At 48.2% G+C, this 15,074-nt stretch overlaps 2 protein-coding genes and 1 long non-coding RNA gene across 4 annotated transcripts; 1 reads left to right on the forward strand and 2 right to left on the reverse strand.

The window, feature by feature from the left end:
- Positions 1-540: 540 nt before the first annotated feature.
- LOC109741244 (uncharacterized) lies at positions 541-3,726 on the reverse strand. Of its 2 annotated transcripts, none has more exons than XR_012203309.1 (5): positions 3,448-3,726; positions 3,233-3,348; positions 2,774-2,957; positions 2,318-2,582; positions 541-1,163 (listed from the first exon to the last, which is right to left on the reverse strand). It is a non-coding gene; the product is annotated as an uncharacterized lncRNA (long non-coding RNA). The 2 variants fall into 2 exon arrangements; XR_012203308.1 differs by having other exon boundaries at positions 888-1,163; positions 3,185-3,348.
- Positions 3,727-9,402: 5,676 nt separating this feature from the next.
- Positions 9,403-12,736, reverse strand: LOC109741245 (uncharacterized). Its single transcript, XM_020300323.4, has 4 exons — positions 12,459-12,736; positions 12,295-12,334; positions 12,074-12,192; positions 9,403-11,956 (listed from the first exon to the last, which is right to left on the reverse strand). The coding sequence occupies exons 1-4, from the start codon at positions 12,486-12,488 to the stop codon at positions 9,878-9,880; spliced, it is 2,268 nt and encodes a 755-aa protein (XP_020155912.1). The 5' UTR covers positions 12,489-12,736; the 3' UTR covers positions 9,403-9,877.
- Positions 12,737-12,912: 176 nt separating this feature from the next.
- Positions 12,913-14,151, forward strand: LOC109741248 (F-box/kelch-repeat protein At2g43270-like). Its single transcript, XM_020300326.1, has 2 exons — positions 12,913-13,804; positions 13,958-14,151. Exons 1-2 carry the CDS (start codon positions 12,913-12,915, stop codon positions 14,149-14,151), a joined length of 1,086 nt encoding a protein of 361 aa, XP_020155915.1.
- Positions 14,152-15,074: the final 923 nt, after the last annotated feature.

Genomic DNA, 15,074 nt, shown 5'->3' on the forward strand with positions numbered 1-15,074 from the left:
TTGAATCCATTGTTTAAGACAGAAGATGAAAAGAAAATTTAGCACCGACCAACCTGCACAGTGCCTTGGGTGGTTCCACCACCCACGGGCATGTCTGAGGAAGGTTGATCGGTGTAACGCGGGCCGTACCGGGAACACAGGGCTCCAAGGTTTGTACCAGGAACAGTTCGTTGCTCCGTTGATGACACTATGTACCTAGACCATCAACCTTGGTGTACGTACTTGGAACAGGACTCGCGTTGAAGCAAAGCAGGACAAACTCTTGTTCCTTGAACAGGTACGTATCCCAAATAAGATTGTTTGATAAGTGTGCATAACTTTTTTTTTGAACCAAATAAGTATACATAACTTCATTTCACTTTGCGAGTCAACACTGTTCTGAAACGGAAAAAAGGGATGCTAGCGCCCAGATTATGTGCGTCGAAAATATAGTGCATTTTAATTAAAAAATATGGTTCTGGTCTAGCTGTTTCTAGTACGGCACATTCATTCATTCATTCACACATATAGCAACCATCAATAAGTAGACGCATCGAGCCGTTAGCGATTATGGAATAATTGGGTGAAAACAATTACACTGGTTACGCTGACTGTTCACCAAGGATAAGTTATCTTTAGGATCGGCAAAATATATTTGGTTTCTACAAAATATAGATGTACGTGAAGATAGGGTGCATCGTACATTCATCATACATAATCCTATCTTCACCATACATAATCCTATCTTTCACGTACAAGACAAACTTGGGGGAGCCTTCCTGATCAAATTCAACGCGTACTGACAGGTTCGGATCAACAGACTTCATATCTTCTAAAAGTTGACAGTCTTATCCATGTCATCTGTTATTGCATCTTGAGCTATCCTTGTGCAAAGATACCTTAAGTTCTGCTTACGGGACGATGCACCGGTCTGATCTCTCCATGTGTTGCATTGATAATATTGTATACCATTCTACCTGAGATTCTTGATGAAATTCAAACGAACCAGATTGATCTCACTATGTGAATTCCAATGCCTCGTCTCCTGACGACTTGCAGACAGAGGGTGACTGTGCTTGTTACTGAATATGCTGACATACCAACCATGATCCTTTGCGCGGAGGAGCCGCATCCTCGCCTTGCACTCTGTTCTGTACGATCTTTTTCTATTTGCCTAGTTTACCCTGCACACCACAAGCACAGAGACAACGACAAAGCTAATGTCTACAATATAGTAAATGCCAAGCGATTTCCAAGGACGAAAGAATCCAATTTTCCAAACACTTTTAAGAATGACAATTGTTTGCTAATGTCTTTCCTCATATGATGTAAGAGGAGTATTTGATCTCAACCATTTGTTGGTCAAAGGCAATTCTGGACATGTAAAATTTCTCAACTGTGGCAAGTCACTTGCTAAAAGGAAATCTTTGAATGGATCCATCATTCTTTCGCCCATATCGGATTGATCACATAATGCAGACTTGTTTTTCGAAGAAGAAAATATATTCTCTCAAAGAGACCTCTTATTTCTTGAAAGCTATAGTTAATTGCCATTCTCCAAGAACCATGGTATATAGAAAATTATTTTCACACTATATATTATCTTCCATAGAGACCCCTTATTTCTTGAAAGGTATAGTTAATTGTCATTCTCCAAGAACCATCGTATACAGAAAATTATTCACACTTTACATTATCATATATTATCTTCCATAGAGACCTCTTATTTCTTGAAAGGTGTAATTTTTTTTAAGTCCAAAAAAAGACCTATACCTTTCAAGAATGACAATTGTCATTATCCAAGAACCATCTATACAGAAAATTATTTTCACACTACATAATCATATATTATTTGTATCAGCTCAAGAAACAATCATCAAAAAAGGTTGAGAAATCCAGTAAAAGATTAAAGAATATCAGTAATTTGACAAATATGCTATCCGGTTTACAAGCGTGTATGTATTTTACGAACCTTTTGCCGCTATCAAAATGGGCAGAAAAATAAAGCTCAATATGTGAGGATGTAACAGAGCTAAAAGTGCAAAATAAACAGATTGTAATTAGTATAATGATATTTCTTTCCTTTTGTTATCTCACTTTAATATGTAATCATTTAGTTCCTTATTCCTTATTTATGTAAAGTGCAAAGTCTATATTGACCTGGTAAAGGAATTAATAGATTCTTACCTCCCAAGAGGTAAGACACATTCACCCATTGGATTGGGCAAAATTGATGGCTCATATAACTTGGACCATCTTAAATTTTCTCATCACAAAATGGGGCAACAAGATGTATGTAGTTCTACTGAAACTTCAAGCATGACGCTATGTAACTGACCTGGCACTGGCAAACAATTTCGTGTATCAGCTGGTAGCGCCGCCCATCTCCCCATCTGGATTTTCCATGACGAATTCCGAAACCATTCTCCCAAACGAATAGGTTTTACTGTTTGTACGCTTCTTGGCATGAATCAAACGACATGCCTTCTACATGACTAAAAGTGTTAGGTGTGTGCTTGCCTTTAGAGTTTAGGAGACATCTTTCAATCTAGCTCAGTTTGCTTGGGGTTGCTCTAGCTGCAAGTCCATTATGAATCCGGTTCCTGGACCAAGAAAACTGCAGTGAGTTTGTGTCTAAATATTCTTCCAAAATCGTTGACGCCAGTGGGGAAATGATCGCGTTTATAATATGTAGTGTCTACACGGCGACTACTTGAATCATATTCAGTATCGTGAGCTGTTTTTTCAGAAACATGAAACAAGATTATCTGAAGAACGAGTTACAGATGCTCACCTGCAGTGTTCGCATCTCCACGGCCTGGGACGCCATTCAAGAAGAGACCGAACACGCCACCATATCTACCACAGGAGCAAATGTGTCAGGTGCATTTTTGCCTTCGGAGTTCAGCAGACATGATTAAATAGAGCTCATCTTGCTTGGCATTGCCCTCGCCTTAAGCCCATCCCAGGATCGGTTCCTTATAAAATAAACAAAATTAACTCAAATGCTCATCAGAGCAGTGCGATACAACACAGGGAAAAAATAACACAAGCACACACACAACTACAGCGGCACTATGCCACTATGCACGTTCTGTATGGTGCATATTACTCTACCTGCTGAAAACTATACATTACGAGGCACCACATTTATCAAGACCGAAACAAGGAATCAATACAGATAAAAAATGAATAAAAAATAAACCAGGAATCAACCGAAGACAGCTCCCAGCTGCATCCCTGCGTTTCCAACCTCCGGATGACTGCCATGGAGAAGGATTCGTCTCGCCATGTCCGGACTTGGGTACATCGGCTGCTTGCGCGTCACCCCAAATCGGATCGGATGTGCTACCATCCACAACTTCGGATCTGGAAGAAAAGGGGGAAGTCTTGGTACAACATACATCAGATGAGAACAGAGAAATCATCAATAGATTGAATAGAGTACGTCAGTACGCCGTCACTAACCTGGAGATTGGCTCCAAATCCAGATCGGCGGCGATTGATGCCAGCATGTCGATACCACAAGAAGACTCTGGATTTGCTATGCCTTCCGTCTGCGAGTCATGAAGGTGGAGTAGCTCGACGAATCCTGTTACCATCTCATCCCCCACCACGATCGACCAACTCCAGTAGAATCTAAGCTGGGGTACGTGGGCGGAGAGTTTGTTGGCGAGGTGGAAGGGGGTGGGGAATAGAGATGTGGACGACGGGAGCTCCAAGGAGACACGTCTTTTCAGCTATTTGAATCGCGTGCACGTTTAACCCTTTTGCTTACAGCAGGCAGACATGTCATCTCGATGTCTCGGTCGCTAGGTGGAATCAACCTATGGGGCACGGTGCCAGTCTAGGCCCAGATTGCTTTGAAATGTGTCCAGCGCCCCGCGCGCGCTTAGCGACCGAAACGCCTGCTAAACAAAAGCTCGCTACAGTACATGTTACAGATCCCCAGACGCTGAGTTGTGGACGAACGGTGCTGATAATGGGGTGCCTGGACACCCGGGCACTGAAAGTCCACTCTCATAGGAAAATAACTCTTCGACTGGAATAGGTTGACAAGGGACAAATTATTTTACTCTGATGCGGCTGGGAAAGCTTCCTGAACATTTCGCAGGTCATTGCAGGTGGCATTGGAGTATTCACGCTTTGGAAAGGAGAAGATCATCATGCATTTTCGTATTTTGCAGATTCACAATTAAAGGCTAGGCTTCAAGTGAGGCTGTAATGTGAGAGATTCCTGACCTTTGGTGCAAGCTACGGAAAGGGGAGATTCTTACACTTAGCTACTCGGCTTCCCCTTTCATTTCTAGACCTTCACATGATTCAGTCGTTCGTCTGCATCGTAGGCAAGCCTCTGTCACACACTAAATTCTCTTTTGATTGGATATATATTTGGTTGGATGGTTCATGCGGCGGCAGTTCATTTAGATTCATTTTGGATGGACAATGATTATTCTTTTACCTTTCTTACAATGGTTTATTTCGATTTGAGCAACAATACCTACATCTCGAGGCCACATTAGTCTGCTAAAATTAACCCTCTATTCTCATGTTGATTTTGCAGATAATTGTTTTGTCATGTCAAAAAGGTATTCAACGAAAATACAAACAGATTGCAAGTGAGATGAACCAATGCAATCTTTGTGATATAATTAATGCTAATCACATTTTCATCATGGCATTTCTACATATCCAATTTTTTAGTCATTTACTTTTGAATCTGATTTAAAGACTATTGTGGATCATGTAACAAAACCAAAAATTATGTTGGTAGTACAGTTTCTGTAACATACCTGTTATGTTCAGAAAATGTTAGAGATGTTCTTTCTCATTGTCAATATGTTTTATACATAGGAAGTTAGTATGAAGCCTTCAAAGCAGAGTATTATGAAATTTATGCCAAGTGAGCCTCTTTCATTCTTCGTGATTGAGTCCTCGGATTGTTCTCCGAGCTTTTGGACATAAGTATGCACAAAACAACACGATACTAATTGGTTTCTAAGCGAAGTTGTACTTGCAGACATCATTAATTCAATCATATCATGTCATATGTTTGAATTATAGTTGCATTTTACGTCTTCTTTATCATCAATGGCATCTTACTTACTGAATGCCCTATTCAAGCCATAACTAATAATCATTATAGTTCTGATTTTTTTTCATGTTGCTGATTAGTCTTACAACATTGAGAGGCAAGGTAAAGCAGAAGACACACATGTATCTATGTCAACAAATGCAGAATATTACGCAAGATTGGACTAAGCAGAATAGGTAGGCAACATGCAAGGAGTTAACAAACATATATTCAAGTAACCAGTTGGTGAGGGTCCTCAAGTAGGTGTGTGTTTCCCATGTAGCAAGCTACCATAATTTTCTTTCAATTTGTTCTTTTTCTTGCAAACCTTTTAACCTTTAATTCCCGCAGCAACGCGCGGGGTATCATCTAGTTGTGTATATTAACGGAAGTCAGACATAATCAGTCAGCAGTTGAGAATTTGAGATTATCTTTGGGTTCTCCATCCTTATAGATTCTTCCAATTTAGTTCTAAGCATTAGAATTGTGTCACGCCTGCGTCCAGTGACGCAGTGGACTAAGAGATGCCCAGGGCATAGCGGTCGTGAGTTGCCAGGTGTGTGTGTGTGTGTGTGTGTGTGTGTGTGTGTGTGTGTGTGGCCCATACACCAGTGGCTATTTATGTAAGCATGTGTTGCACCACGGAAGGACCTACCCTCTCCCTCCCGCGCGGCGGCGGGGAGGGCTTCCGGCGCGGCCGCCCCCAAGTACTCCCTCCTCTCTCCTCCTCCCCCGCCGCCGCCAGAGGGCCTGGCCGAGCAAAGCTCGCCCGGGCCGGCGGCGGCGGGGTCTTCTGGTTCCCCCGCATACAGAGGAGTGGTGCGGGCCCTTCTCTTGCGGCGGGCGCGGCGTGGGTGCCGGGCGCGACGTCGCCTGGCGTGCTGGTGGCGTTGGGTGGTGGCCGCGTGGCCGACGGCGCGGCTGGTGGTGGGTCGCGCGGGGCCCAGCTATGGCGGCGGATCTGGCGCGACGGGGCTCCTGCGGCGAGGGCTGCGGGCGGTGCGACTCGGCGGCCCTGGGCATCGGGCGGCGGCTGCTGACATCGAGGGGACCAGCACAACAGCGGCTTGGTGGCGGTGGTGGCAGAGCGTGTCGGCCGGATCTGGCGATTTCCGGTGGGCGGCGTGGGTTGGGGCACTGGCCCGGCGTGGCTGCTGCTCCGGCTGTGGGCGGTGGCGGCAAGGCGGCTCAGCCCTCTGGTGGAGGCTTCCATTCGTCGCGCCGGCACCACGGCGGCTCGGCGGGTTGCCTGCGGCGGCGGCTGGAGGTTTGGCGTCAGTTCGTCTGTAGGCGGCCTGGTTCGACCTTCGAGCCATCTTCGCGGCGTCCGGCCGCTATCTTCGTCAAAGGGCTGGCCCTCCACCGCGGCGGTCCATCACCCGTCTCGCACCTGGTAGCAGGACCGAGCTCGTCTCGCGCCCGGCAGCAGGATTGACCTCGTCTCACGCCCGACAGCAGGGCCGAGCTCGTCTCGCGCCCGGTAGCAGGACCATGCTCGTCTCGCGCCCGGTGCCGCAGAACGGGTCGATGAAGGCCAAGTTTGGCCCGCCTATTGGGTCTCGGCACTGGGGGCGTCCATGTGCTTTGGTTGGGGTAGCAGCGGATCTCGGGTGAGGTGGTGTAAGGTCTTGGATGCCGGGGCGGCGGCCTTGGTGGTGGTTCCGCGGTGCTCATGGGCAGAGCTCGTGGATTGGTGCTGCCCGGTTGCCATGGCCGTGTGGACGGCGTGGTAGCCGGGGTGTGGCGTTCGGTGGCGGTGAGTGGTAGCCGGGGTGAAAATGTTATGGCGCTGCTAGAAGGAGGGCGCGAGAGGGCCGGCCGGGGGCCTTTTTGCCCACGGCCGGGCAAGAGGGAAGGGATTTCCTTCTTAATTCTTGCTTGATTAGATTGATACATCTCCTCTCTTTGTATAGAGAGGTTTACTTGACTCCCAAGCAAGGCTTACTTGACCCCTAAGCAAGCGACCCTTATCTCTAATTAACCCTAAGACTAACGGGCTATACCGCCAGCCCATACCATTAGGCCCATTACATACTCTAACACTACACCCCACCTGGACATGCAGCTTGTCCTCGAGCTGCAGCCTAACCAACTTATAACCATGACTCGACGCAACACAAACCTAACACCTAAAAACAAGCCTTTTACATCTCGGCTTATTTTATTACTCTCAACCTGAAATGGACTAGAACGATTTATTTTGGACCCCTTAACAAAAAGTGGACACCATCCGCATGTCGGACGTGCACGTGTACAGCCACCTGGATCCCATGGACACCACCTGGACAAAAAGGAGTGCATGTGTATGGCTGTTGGTCTGCACCGCACAGGGAAGAGTGGAGGGCTTGCGATGGAGAATGACGAGGAGGGGTGCGCCCCCCCCCCCCAACCGCCGATGTCGCAGATTTTGTGGTCGCTGCCCGCGGGGAAAACAGCATGCCCAAGATCCCCGACGCAGCGAAACGCAGCTGGGAGGAGCGGCAGCTGCAGACCACGCATCTCCCGCACACGCCGACGCGCTAGGAGGCCGCGCGCAACAGCCTGCAACCTCACCGCCGCCGACACGTGGCGGGTAGTGATCCAAGCCGGAAGCGGTGACGGCGATGGCGGGAACTTGATCTGCTGGATGGGGATGCCCTGGGGAAGCGGTAATGGCGACGGCGGGAACTTGATCTGGTGGATCGGGAATCCCACCGGCGCGGTCGATGCGGGGCCGAAGCTGACCGGCGGTGGCTGCTGCAGCAGAGCGCCGGGCGCGGCGGAGGCCGCCAGGAGCGGCGGCTGCCACTGTAGCCAAGACGGGGCGGTGGTGGCAGTGGATGGCAGCTGCAGCGGCTGCTGCAGCGGCCCGACGAGCACGGCAGGGACGCTCTGGGGCAGCGGCTGCTGCGGCGGAGCGCCGGGCGCGGCGGAGGCCGCCAGGAGCGGTGGCTGCCACTGCAGCCAGGGCGGGGCGGTGGATGGCAGCTGCAGCGGCTGCTGCAGCCGCCCGGCGAGCGAGGCGGAGGCCGCTTGGTGTAGCGGCAGCCACGGCGACGCGGTGGCGGCGATGGGCGACGCAGCCGGGTGCGGACCGTAGGACCCGGTCAAGAACAGGCGGATCTCCTGGACCGCCTGGGTTAGGTCCCGCAGCACCCCGGACACCTCCTTCGGGGTGAGGACGGCGGGGACGGGCGCGACGGAGGATCCCGGCAGCGGAAGAGACGGGTTGGGCGCGGTGAAGACATGATCGAACCGAAGCTAGCTGATACCAAATTGTTATGGCGCTGCTAGAAGGAGGGCGCGAGAGGGCCGGCCGTGGGCCTTTTTGCCCACGGCCGGGCAAGAGGGAAGGGATTTCCTTCTTAATTCTTGCTTGATTAGATTGATACATCTCCTCTCTTTATATAGAGAGGTTTACTTGACTCCCAAGCAAGGCTTACTTGACCCCTAAGCAAGCGACCCTTATCTCTAATTAACCTTAAGACTAACGGGCTATACCGCCAGCCCATGCCATTAGGCCCATTACATACTCTAACAGAAAACCTGCACTATCTTCGGACGGACCGGCGGCGGCGAAACTCGTTTCCTTCTTGAAGGCGTCGTCGCGGCTCTCATTGCCCGTCGTGGTGCTCTAGGGGAAACTCTGATCCTCGGATCGGGCGGTGGCGGCGCTCCGGTGTCGTTCCCTTCCTGAAGGCGCCGCCTTGGAGTCCACAGTTCGTCATATGCGGCTTCACCTCTTAGTGTAGTGCTTGGGTTGGTGTTGCTGCACTCGGCGCTTATGTATCCTGCCTTGGATGCGTGTGTGCGTGTGTTGTGAGGGTGTGCGCTTGTATCGGATGGTGTTGATCATTGCTTTATATAAAACGGGGTGAAAGCCTTTTTCGTAAGGAAAGAACAATCTAAAGCTTCTCACGTGTCACACATAAATTCACTCTATGTGCGAGTCTATGTTGCTGTAATCATCTCTCCCCCTGATATGAGCAATAGAAACGTTCAGGTGGGCGATTATCCTCCATTGTTTGCCTCAAAAAAAAAAAAGGTGCAAAATTTTCTTCATCATTTGCTTAAAGTTTAACCAATATTCTAGATACAGCAGGAAGAGGTAGTACATGCTAGTATATATTATTGGAATTTTACTAGCACAAGTTATTAATCATGTAATATGCACGTATTCTGAATGTCAAACACATGACTCTTCTCAAGAGGCTGGAGGCTGTTCTTCTACTGAGTAATCATAAATTATAATGGACTGCACTTTGTTTTGCCAAATAAAGTGTTGGCATTCGATCTACCATACCACTCTTTCTATCATATTTATCATGTAATCCTTTCGTTATATCCATAGAGGGACGGGCATGCGCGTCTCCGATCGAGTTGCTTGTATATATTTCATAATAAATTACACTGGTTCTTACCAACAAAAGAAGCAGTTCATTGTTAATTTTCCACTAAAAAAATACTAATCCATCATGGTGGGAGCACCATGTTATGCCGTGCCACTTTCAAGGCTGTAAAACAGCTAGTGCTACATGTTCAACAGATCCCAATTCACAACGCTTCAAAGGGCAAAAATTAGTTCAATCACAACTGAACGCCTGATGTCAAGTTCTGCACTCTTTTTAGTAGATTCAGTCAGCTGCACGTACCACGACACCATAACAGAGAGATGAATGTAGCAGCAGGTGTGAAGGATCTTCTGGTGGATGCAAAGCAGATGCACTTCTACTGCAGGCTGGGCAGGAATACCAAAGCTGAACATGGTACCTAATATTTCAGGTGAAGACTCCAGGCTTCGCCCTGATGCAAACTCTCCTTACCAAAGCTAACAATGTAAAACTGTTAAACTCGGCGCACCCATTGTTCCAACCGCAGCTGTTTCATCGGAGGGCCAACGTAGGGCTTGCCTTTGCGAGGGCACTTCCATTTGCCGCTGATCTCCTGTGCTGGAGCTCCTGCAACTTCTGAGATATTGGTCCTATCTGACAAGGGGCTTCTAGTGCTACCTGTCCCCAAAATGTAGCGGTTCTCTTGCAATGTTGTGTTCTCTCTTCGTGTTGAGAGCTTAGGCATTTTGTTTTTCCTGCGATCCTCAGCTGGCTTCACCTTTGTCCTGATGGCAACAAAACCATCGGCCGCAGCTGTTCCTTCTGTTTTCTTATGCTCCAGTTTAGGCTTGCTTCGTCTAATTTCATCTCCAGGAAAGCTTTCTTCTGTGACAGCTGAACCAATTCCATTAGGATTAACAGGCAGTACGAGGTGTTCGATGCCAGTTTTCTCAATGTCAGATAGGACTTTATTATGAGAATTGACTGGCACTTTGCTGTGTTCAATGCCATCTTCTAGGAAACCTTCTTCGGTATCTGCTGATAAACTCATACTACCACAGTTAACAGGCAGTCTGTTGTGTTCAATCACCTGACCCACTGGTGGATTTTCTCGAGTTTCAGCTATACTGATGACATCGTGATCTGCCGGTAGCTCACTGTATCCTACTGCGCCTTCATGGATATGTTCGATATGAGGCAAGCCTGCAGCATTGCAATTTGACAGAGGCTGCACTGCATTTCTCTGTACAGCCGACACCACCCAAGTTTCAGATTCATTAGCTTCATCCCCATCGTCAAGAAAACCTGCTCCAAACAATTTTCGCAGACTTCGCTTAGTCTTCTCACTACCCGCTAGGCCTTTACTAGGAAAATTAATTGGCAGGTTGCTATGTTCAGTGCGATCTTCTAGGAAACCTTCTTCAGTATCTGCTGCTTTACTAGTACCACCACAATGAACTAGCTGTTTGATGTGGTTCTGCTGACCTCCTGGGGGGTTTACTTGAGTTTCAGCTATACAAGTGCCCTCACTATCCGTCAGCAGCTCGCTGTGTTCAACTGCACCTTCATGGCTGCGCTTTCTATTCCGTAAGCCTATCCAATTGCAGTCCCAACGAGGATCCACTGCACGTCTCAGCACAGGCAACACCACCGGACTTTCAGTTTGAGTAGCTTCATCGCGGTTGCCAAGAAAACCTGCTTCAAACAACCCTCGCAGACTTTGCTCAGTTTTCCCCGCATCTGCTAGGCCTTTACTGTCAAAATTAACTGGCAGGTTGCTTTCAGTGCCATCTTCTGGTAAACCTTCTTCAGTATCTGCTGCTAAACTAGTACCACCACAATTAACCGAACGTTTACTGTGTTTGGTCTCCTGACCTCCCGGGGGGTTTAACTGAGTTTCAGGTACACAAGTGCCCTCACTATCCATCGGCAGCTCACTATGTTGAGCTACGCCTTCATGGCTGCGCTTGCCATTCCTTAAGCCTATCCAGTTGCAGTCCCACAGAGGATCCACTGCACCTCTCAGCGCAGGCAACACCACTCGACTATCAGTCTGAGTTTCAGCTATACAGGTGCTCTCACTATCTGTCGGCAGCTCGCTGTGTTCAACTACGCCTTCATGGATGCGCTTTCTATTCCGCAAGCCTATCCAGTTGCAGTCCCACAGACGATCCACTGCACTTTTCAGCACAGGCAACGCCACCCGACTTTCAGCTTGAGTCTCAGCTATACATGTGCTCTCACTATCTGTCGGCAGCTCGCTGTATTCAACCATGCCTTCATGGCTGCGCTTTCTATTCTGTAAGCCTACCCAGTTGCGGTTCCACGGAGGATCCACCGTACTTCTCTGCACAGGCCACGCCACCCGATTTTCAGTTTGAGTACCCTCTTCATGGTCCAGAAAACCAAACAGCCCCCGCAGGCTTTGCTTCCTTTTCGTGCCCTGTTCAACAGTGCTCCCACCACTCGGAAGGAAATCTCTCTTAGCAGAAGCCTCAGCATGCTCAGCTTGGCTCCCAAAACAGTCCCTCTTCAAATCAGTGCCGCCATTCCCAGGGGCGTCTTTCAGAAATGAATGCCCAGCCACCGGGAACTGGATCCCAGCATGCACAATACAGCAAATATAATGGGTAAGAATACAATTGGGATAAGGTAGCAAGAGAAGCAATTTCAGTAGGATTTGGTTAACATAGATCAGCAGATTCTTTACCTCCAACGGGTCTTGGGTCTCGCTGCCGTTGTCGACAGCAGGAGGGTCAATAGCCAGCTCCGGCACCTCCGGGGACTCGTACTGGTAACTTGAGAACCAGTTCCTGATGTCCGGCGGCTCTGACGAAAAACACCGAATACGACGTGAGCACGTTTCAGAGATCTAAACGTCGAAACAGAACAGATAATGGAAATTCATGAGGGGGGGTAGAGGGCACCCACGGGAAGGGAACGAGAAGGGGTACGAGCCGCACCCTTGGGCCTGCAAGAAGAGCGAACTCCGGTGAGACCGACGAAGCACCGATTGCGCCGCAGCGCCGGCAAACGGAACGGCGGTACAGAAGCAAGAAGCGGAGATAGGAGGAGACCCTCGCGACGAGGCGTACCTGGCTTTGCGTGGCGGATTCGTCGGCCATGGCGGAGGTGGGGGAAAGCGAGCGGCGGGAATCGACGGGCGTGTCCCAGGGGAAGAGGCTCCGATTTGGTTTTGCTTCGGAGAGTCAAATTCCGAAGTTCCCGGGAAAAAGGGTGAGCCCGCGCGATAAGGGAGCGGGAGCTTTTTCGTTTTGGCGTTACCGGCGGCGAGAACTGAATGGGCCGCCCAGCCCAGAAAAGGTTCACCAGGCTGTCCTTGGGCCTAGTTTCCGTTTGTCGTAACAAGAGATTACGGAAGAGTTACTCAAAAAGAGATTACGGAAGAAAAAAAAGGATATTTATTTATGGACGGTCTCCGACACGGTTTTGGAGGCTGTGCTCATCTTATCTGTTCCCTACATATATGCGCCAACAATGCAGAGCTATTAAGCATCGTACTAATCTGTTTCTTGCTGCATGTACGCAATGGACTTGAAGACTCGTGAGAAGAGGGAGACGAAGGCGGCAAGATGTCCCCCCGAGTTGATGGAAGAGCTTGTTCTCGAGATATTTCTTCGGCTGCCAGTGAAGTCCCTCCTGCGGTTCAAGTCTCTCAGTAAGGCCTGGTGCACAACCATCTCCGACCCCATGTTTATCCGGAGTCATCTTGAGCGCCAGAAACCATCATGGCTCATCATTCCCCACGCCTTGGACAGTACTATCGAAGGTGAGGAGTGGACAACCACCTTCTCAACCCAAATCCGCTTCTACCAGTGGCAGCTAGGGCTAGGTGTCTCTGATACAAGGTTGATGCACACAACTGACTTCCCTGGAGAATTTAGCTCAATCTCTCACATTGCCCACTGCCACGGTCTGGTGCTCTTCCCTACCAACACCAAACTCTACATCTTCAATCCGGCCACCAGGGACACAATGACGTTGCCTAAAAGTAACCGCACCAAAACGCAGTACAAGCATATGTTCCTCCCGACGGGGTTTGGTTTGGACCATCACACTGACAAGTACAAGGTAGTCCGGGCATTCGTCCGCTCCAAAGATCCTCTCACTGAAGTTTACCGCATGGGGATGGAAGTGTTCACTGTTGGTGATGGTGAGGCATGTACTTCTTGGAGGGAAACCACGACTGATTTGCCTTACCCTGTGGTCGAGTGGATAACCGGGAAATTCGTAAACGGTGGATTGTTTTGGGTCATCGACAGGTTCCATCTTGAGCATGATCGAAACGGCTTCGTCCGCTTCAGCCTGGAAGATGAGACGTCCCGCGTCATTCGTCTACCGGATACCTTGTCATTGGATCGTGCACGCGATGAATCCTTTCTGTTGGACGTGATTCAGCAGGGCGAGCTGTGCCTGACAGGTTTTACCAAGAGTGGGGGGGGGGGGGGGGGGGGGGGGGGGGGGGGGGGGGTTTGGATATTGGTTGAAGATGATACTACCGTGAACTCGAGATGGGAGCATCGTTACTCTCTGTGTATATCAGATCTGGTTCGGCCAATGTCATTTCTTCCAGGAGGCGCAATCATGCTACAGTCTGGTCCCAATTTCTACCGCTACGAGCTGCAGACAGCTTCTAACCCGCTGACCAAAGTGTTTGCGTTGGAAGGGCTAAGATACAAGCGTCGGAGGGAACACGCTACTAAGAAGAATATCTTCTTCTTCAACGTAACTCCCTACATGGAAAGTCTTGTTCGTATTGCGTCTTAGCCGGCCCAACTTTGATGGTTGTGTTTCAGCTTGCGATAAGCTTATGTTTGTTATCTTTACCTAATGTGAAAGTCTTGTTTTCAAAATTGCGATAAAAACACTAAAGAATATTTGCTTGGTTGTAATCTTTATTTTCCTTTTTTCTGAATCTGGTATTGATAGATTTAACATATGTCCATGGCCTTCTCGTAAAGAAAAAATAGCAACGGAGCAGCATTTTGATTCGTATGAACCATAACACCAAACCATAAATTGATACAAACAAAAAAGGTGGTGACTTGTATGAATTCACCTCTTCAGGTGAAATCGTGTCGGATTATCGTACAAAGGTTCTTGAAAATTTGTGGTCAGCACTACAAAGGATATATCTACCATCTCATCAATTTGAATTCGGATTTAACCCACACATTCAATAACATAAAATGACAAATTCTACCGTGGATGCTAGTAGGTTCAAATTATGTTAGTATTATTCTCTATTTTTTGGCCAAAAAGGTGAAAGGCCATATATTATGTAGCAGATACCCTTAAGGAACACCCTTGCAGAAATTGACAAAATACATTCAAATTCTTTGGGGTGTCGAAGTTTTCTCTCCTGCACCTATCGGCAGTGCGCGGTGAGAAACAGGGGCGGAGCCAGGATTTGAACTTGAGAGGGGCGAAAAGCCAATGATCACACAAGAGACAAAACATCACGCTGGCCTTGATGTCAATGCATATACAAATATATGTTTGGTACTTACCAAATAAAATAAAATTACATTTATATATATTAGATTATAAATTGAGTTGTATGATCACCAACATCCAACAAGTTGATTATCTCATCTGATCTTTAAGGCTTTTTCTTCCTAATAGTGTAACGCCTATGAGAGTCGTCTCCCATTTTGTGTGGAGACGTGTCTGACTATTTTTTACTGTTT

Source organism: Aegilops tauschii, chromosome 2, assembly GCF_002575655.3.
Source record: "Aegilops tauschii subsp. strangulata cultivar AL8/78 chromosome 2, Aet v6.0, whole genome shotgun sequence".
NCBI classification, from domain to species: domain Eukaryota; kingdom Viridiplantae; phylum Streptophyta; class Magnoliopsida; order Poales; family Poaceae; genus Aegilops; species Aegilops tauschii.

What these genes read in the sequence shown, in the direction of transcription:
- LOC109741245 (XM_020300323.4), bottom strand. Translation starts at nt 12,488, where the DNA reads ATGGCCGACGAATCCGCCACGCAAAGCCAG. An exon ending in CCCCTTCTCGTTCCCTTCCC is followed by an intron (nt 12,193 to 12,294) that starts GTGGGTGCCCTC and finishes GTTTTTCGTCAG; the next exon opens with AGCCGCCGGACATCAGGAAC. An exon ending in AGACCCAAGACCCGTTGGAG is followed by an intron (nt 11,957 to 12,073) that starts GTAAAGAATCTG and finishes GCTGGGATCCAG; the next exon opens with TTCCCGGTGGCTGGGCATTC.
- LOC109741248 (XM_020300326.1), top strand. Translation starts at nt 12,913, where the DNA reads ATGGACTTGAAGACTCGTGAGAAGAGGGAGACGAAGGCGGCAAGATGT. An exon ending in GGGCGAGCTGTGCCTGACAG is followed by an intron (nt 13,805 to 13,957) that starts GTTTTACCAAGA and finishes CATTTCTTCCAG; the next exon opens with GAGGCGCAATCATGCTACAG.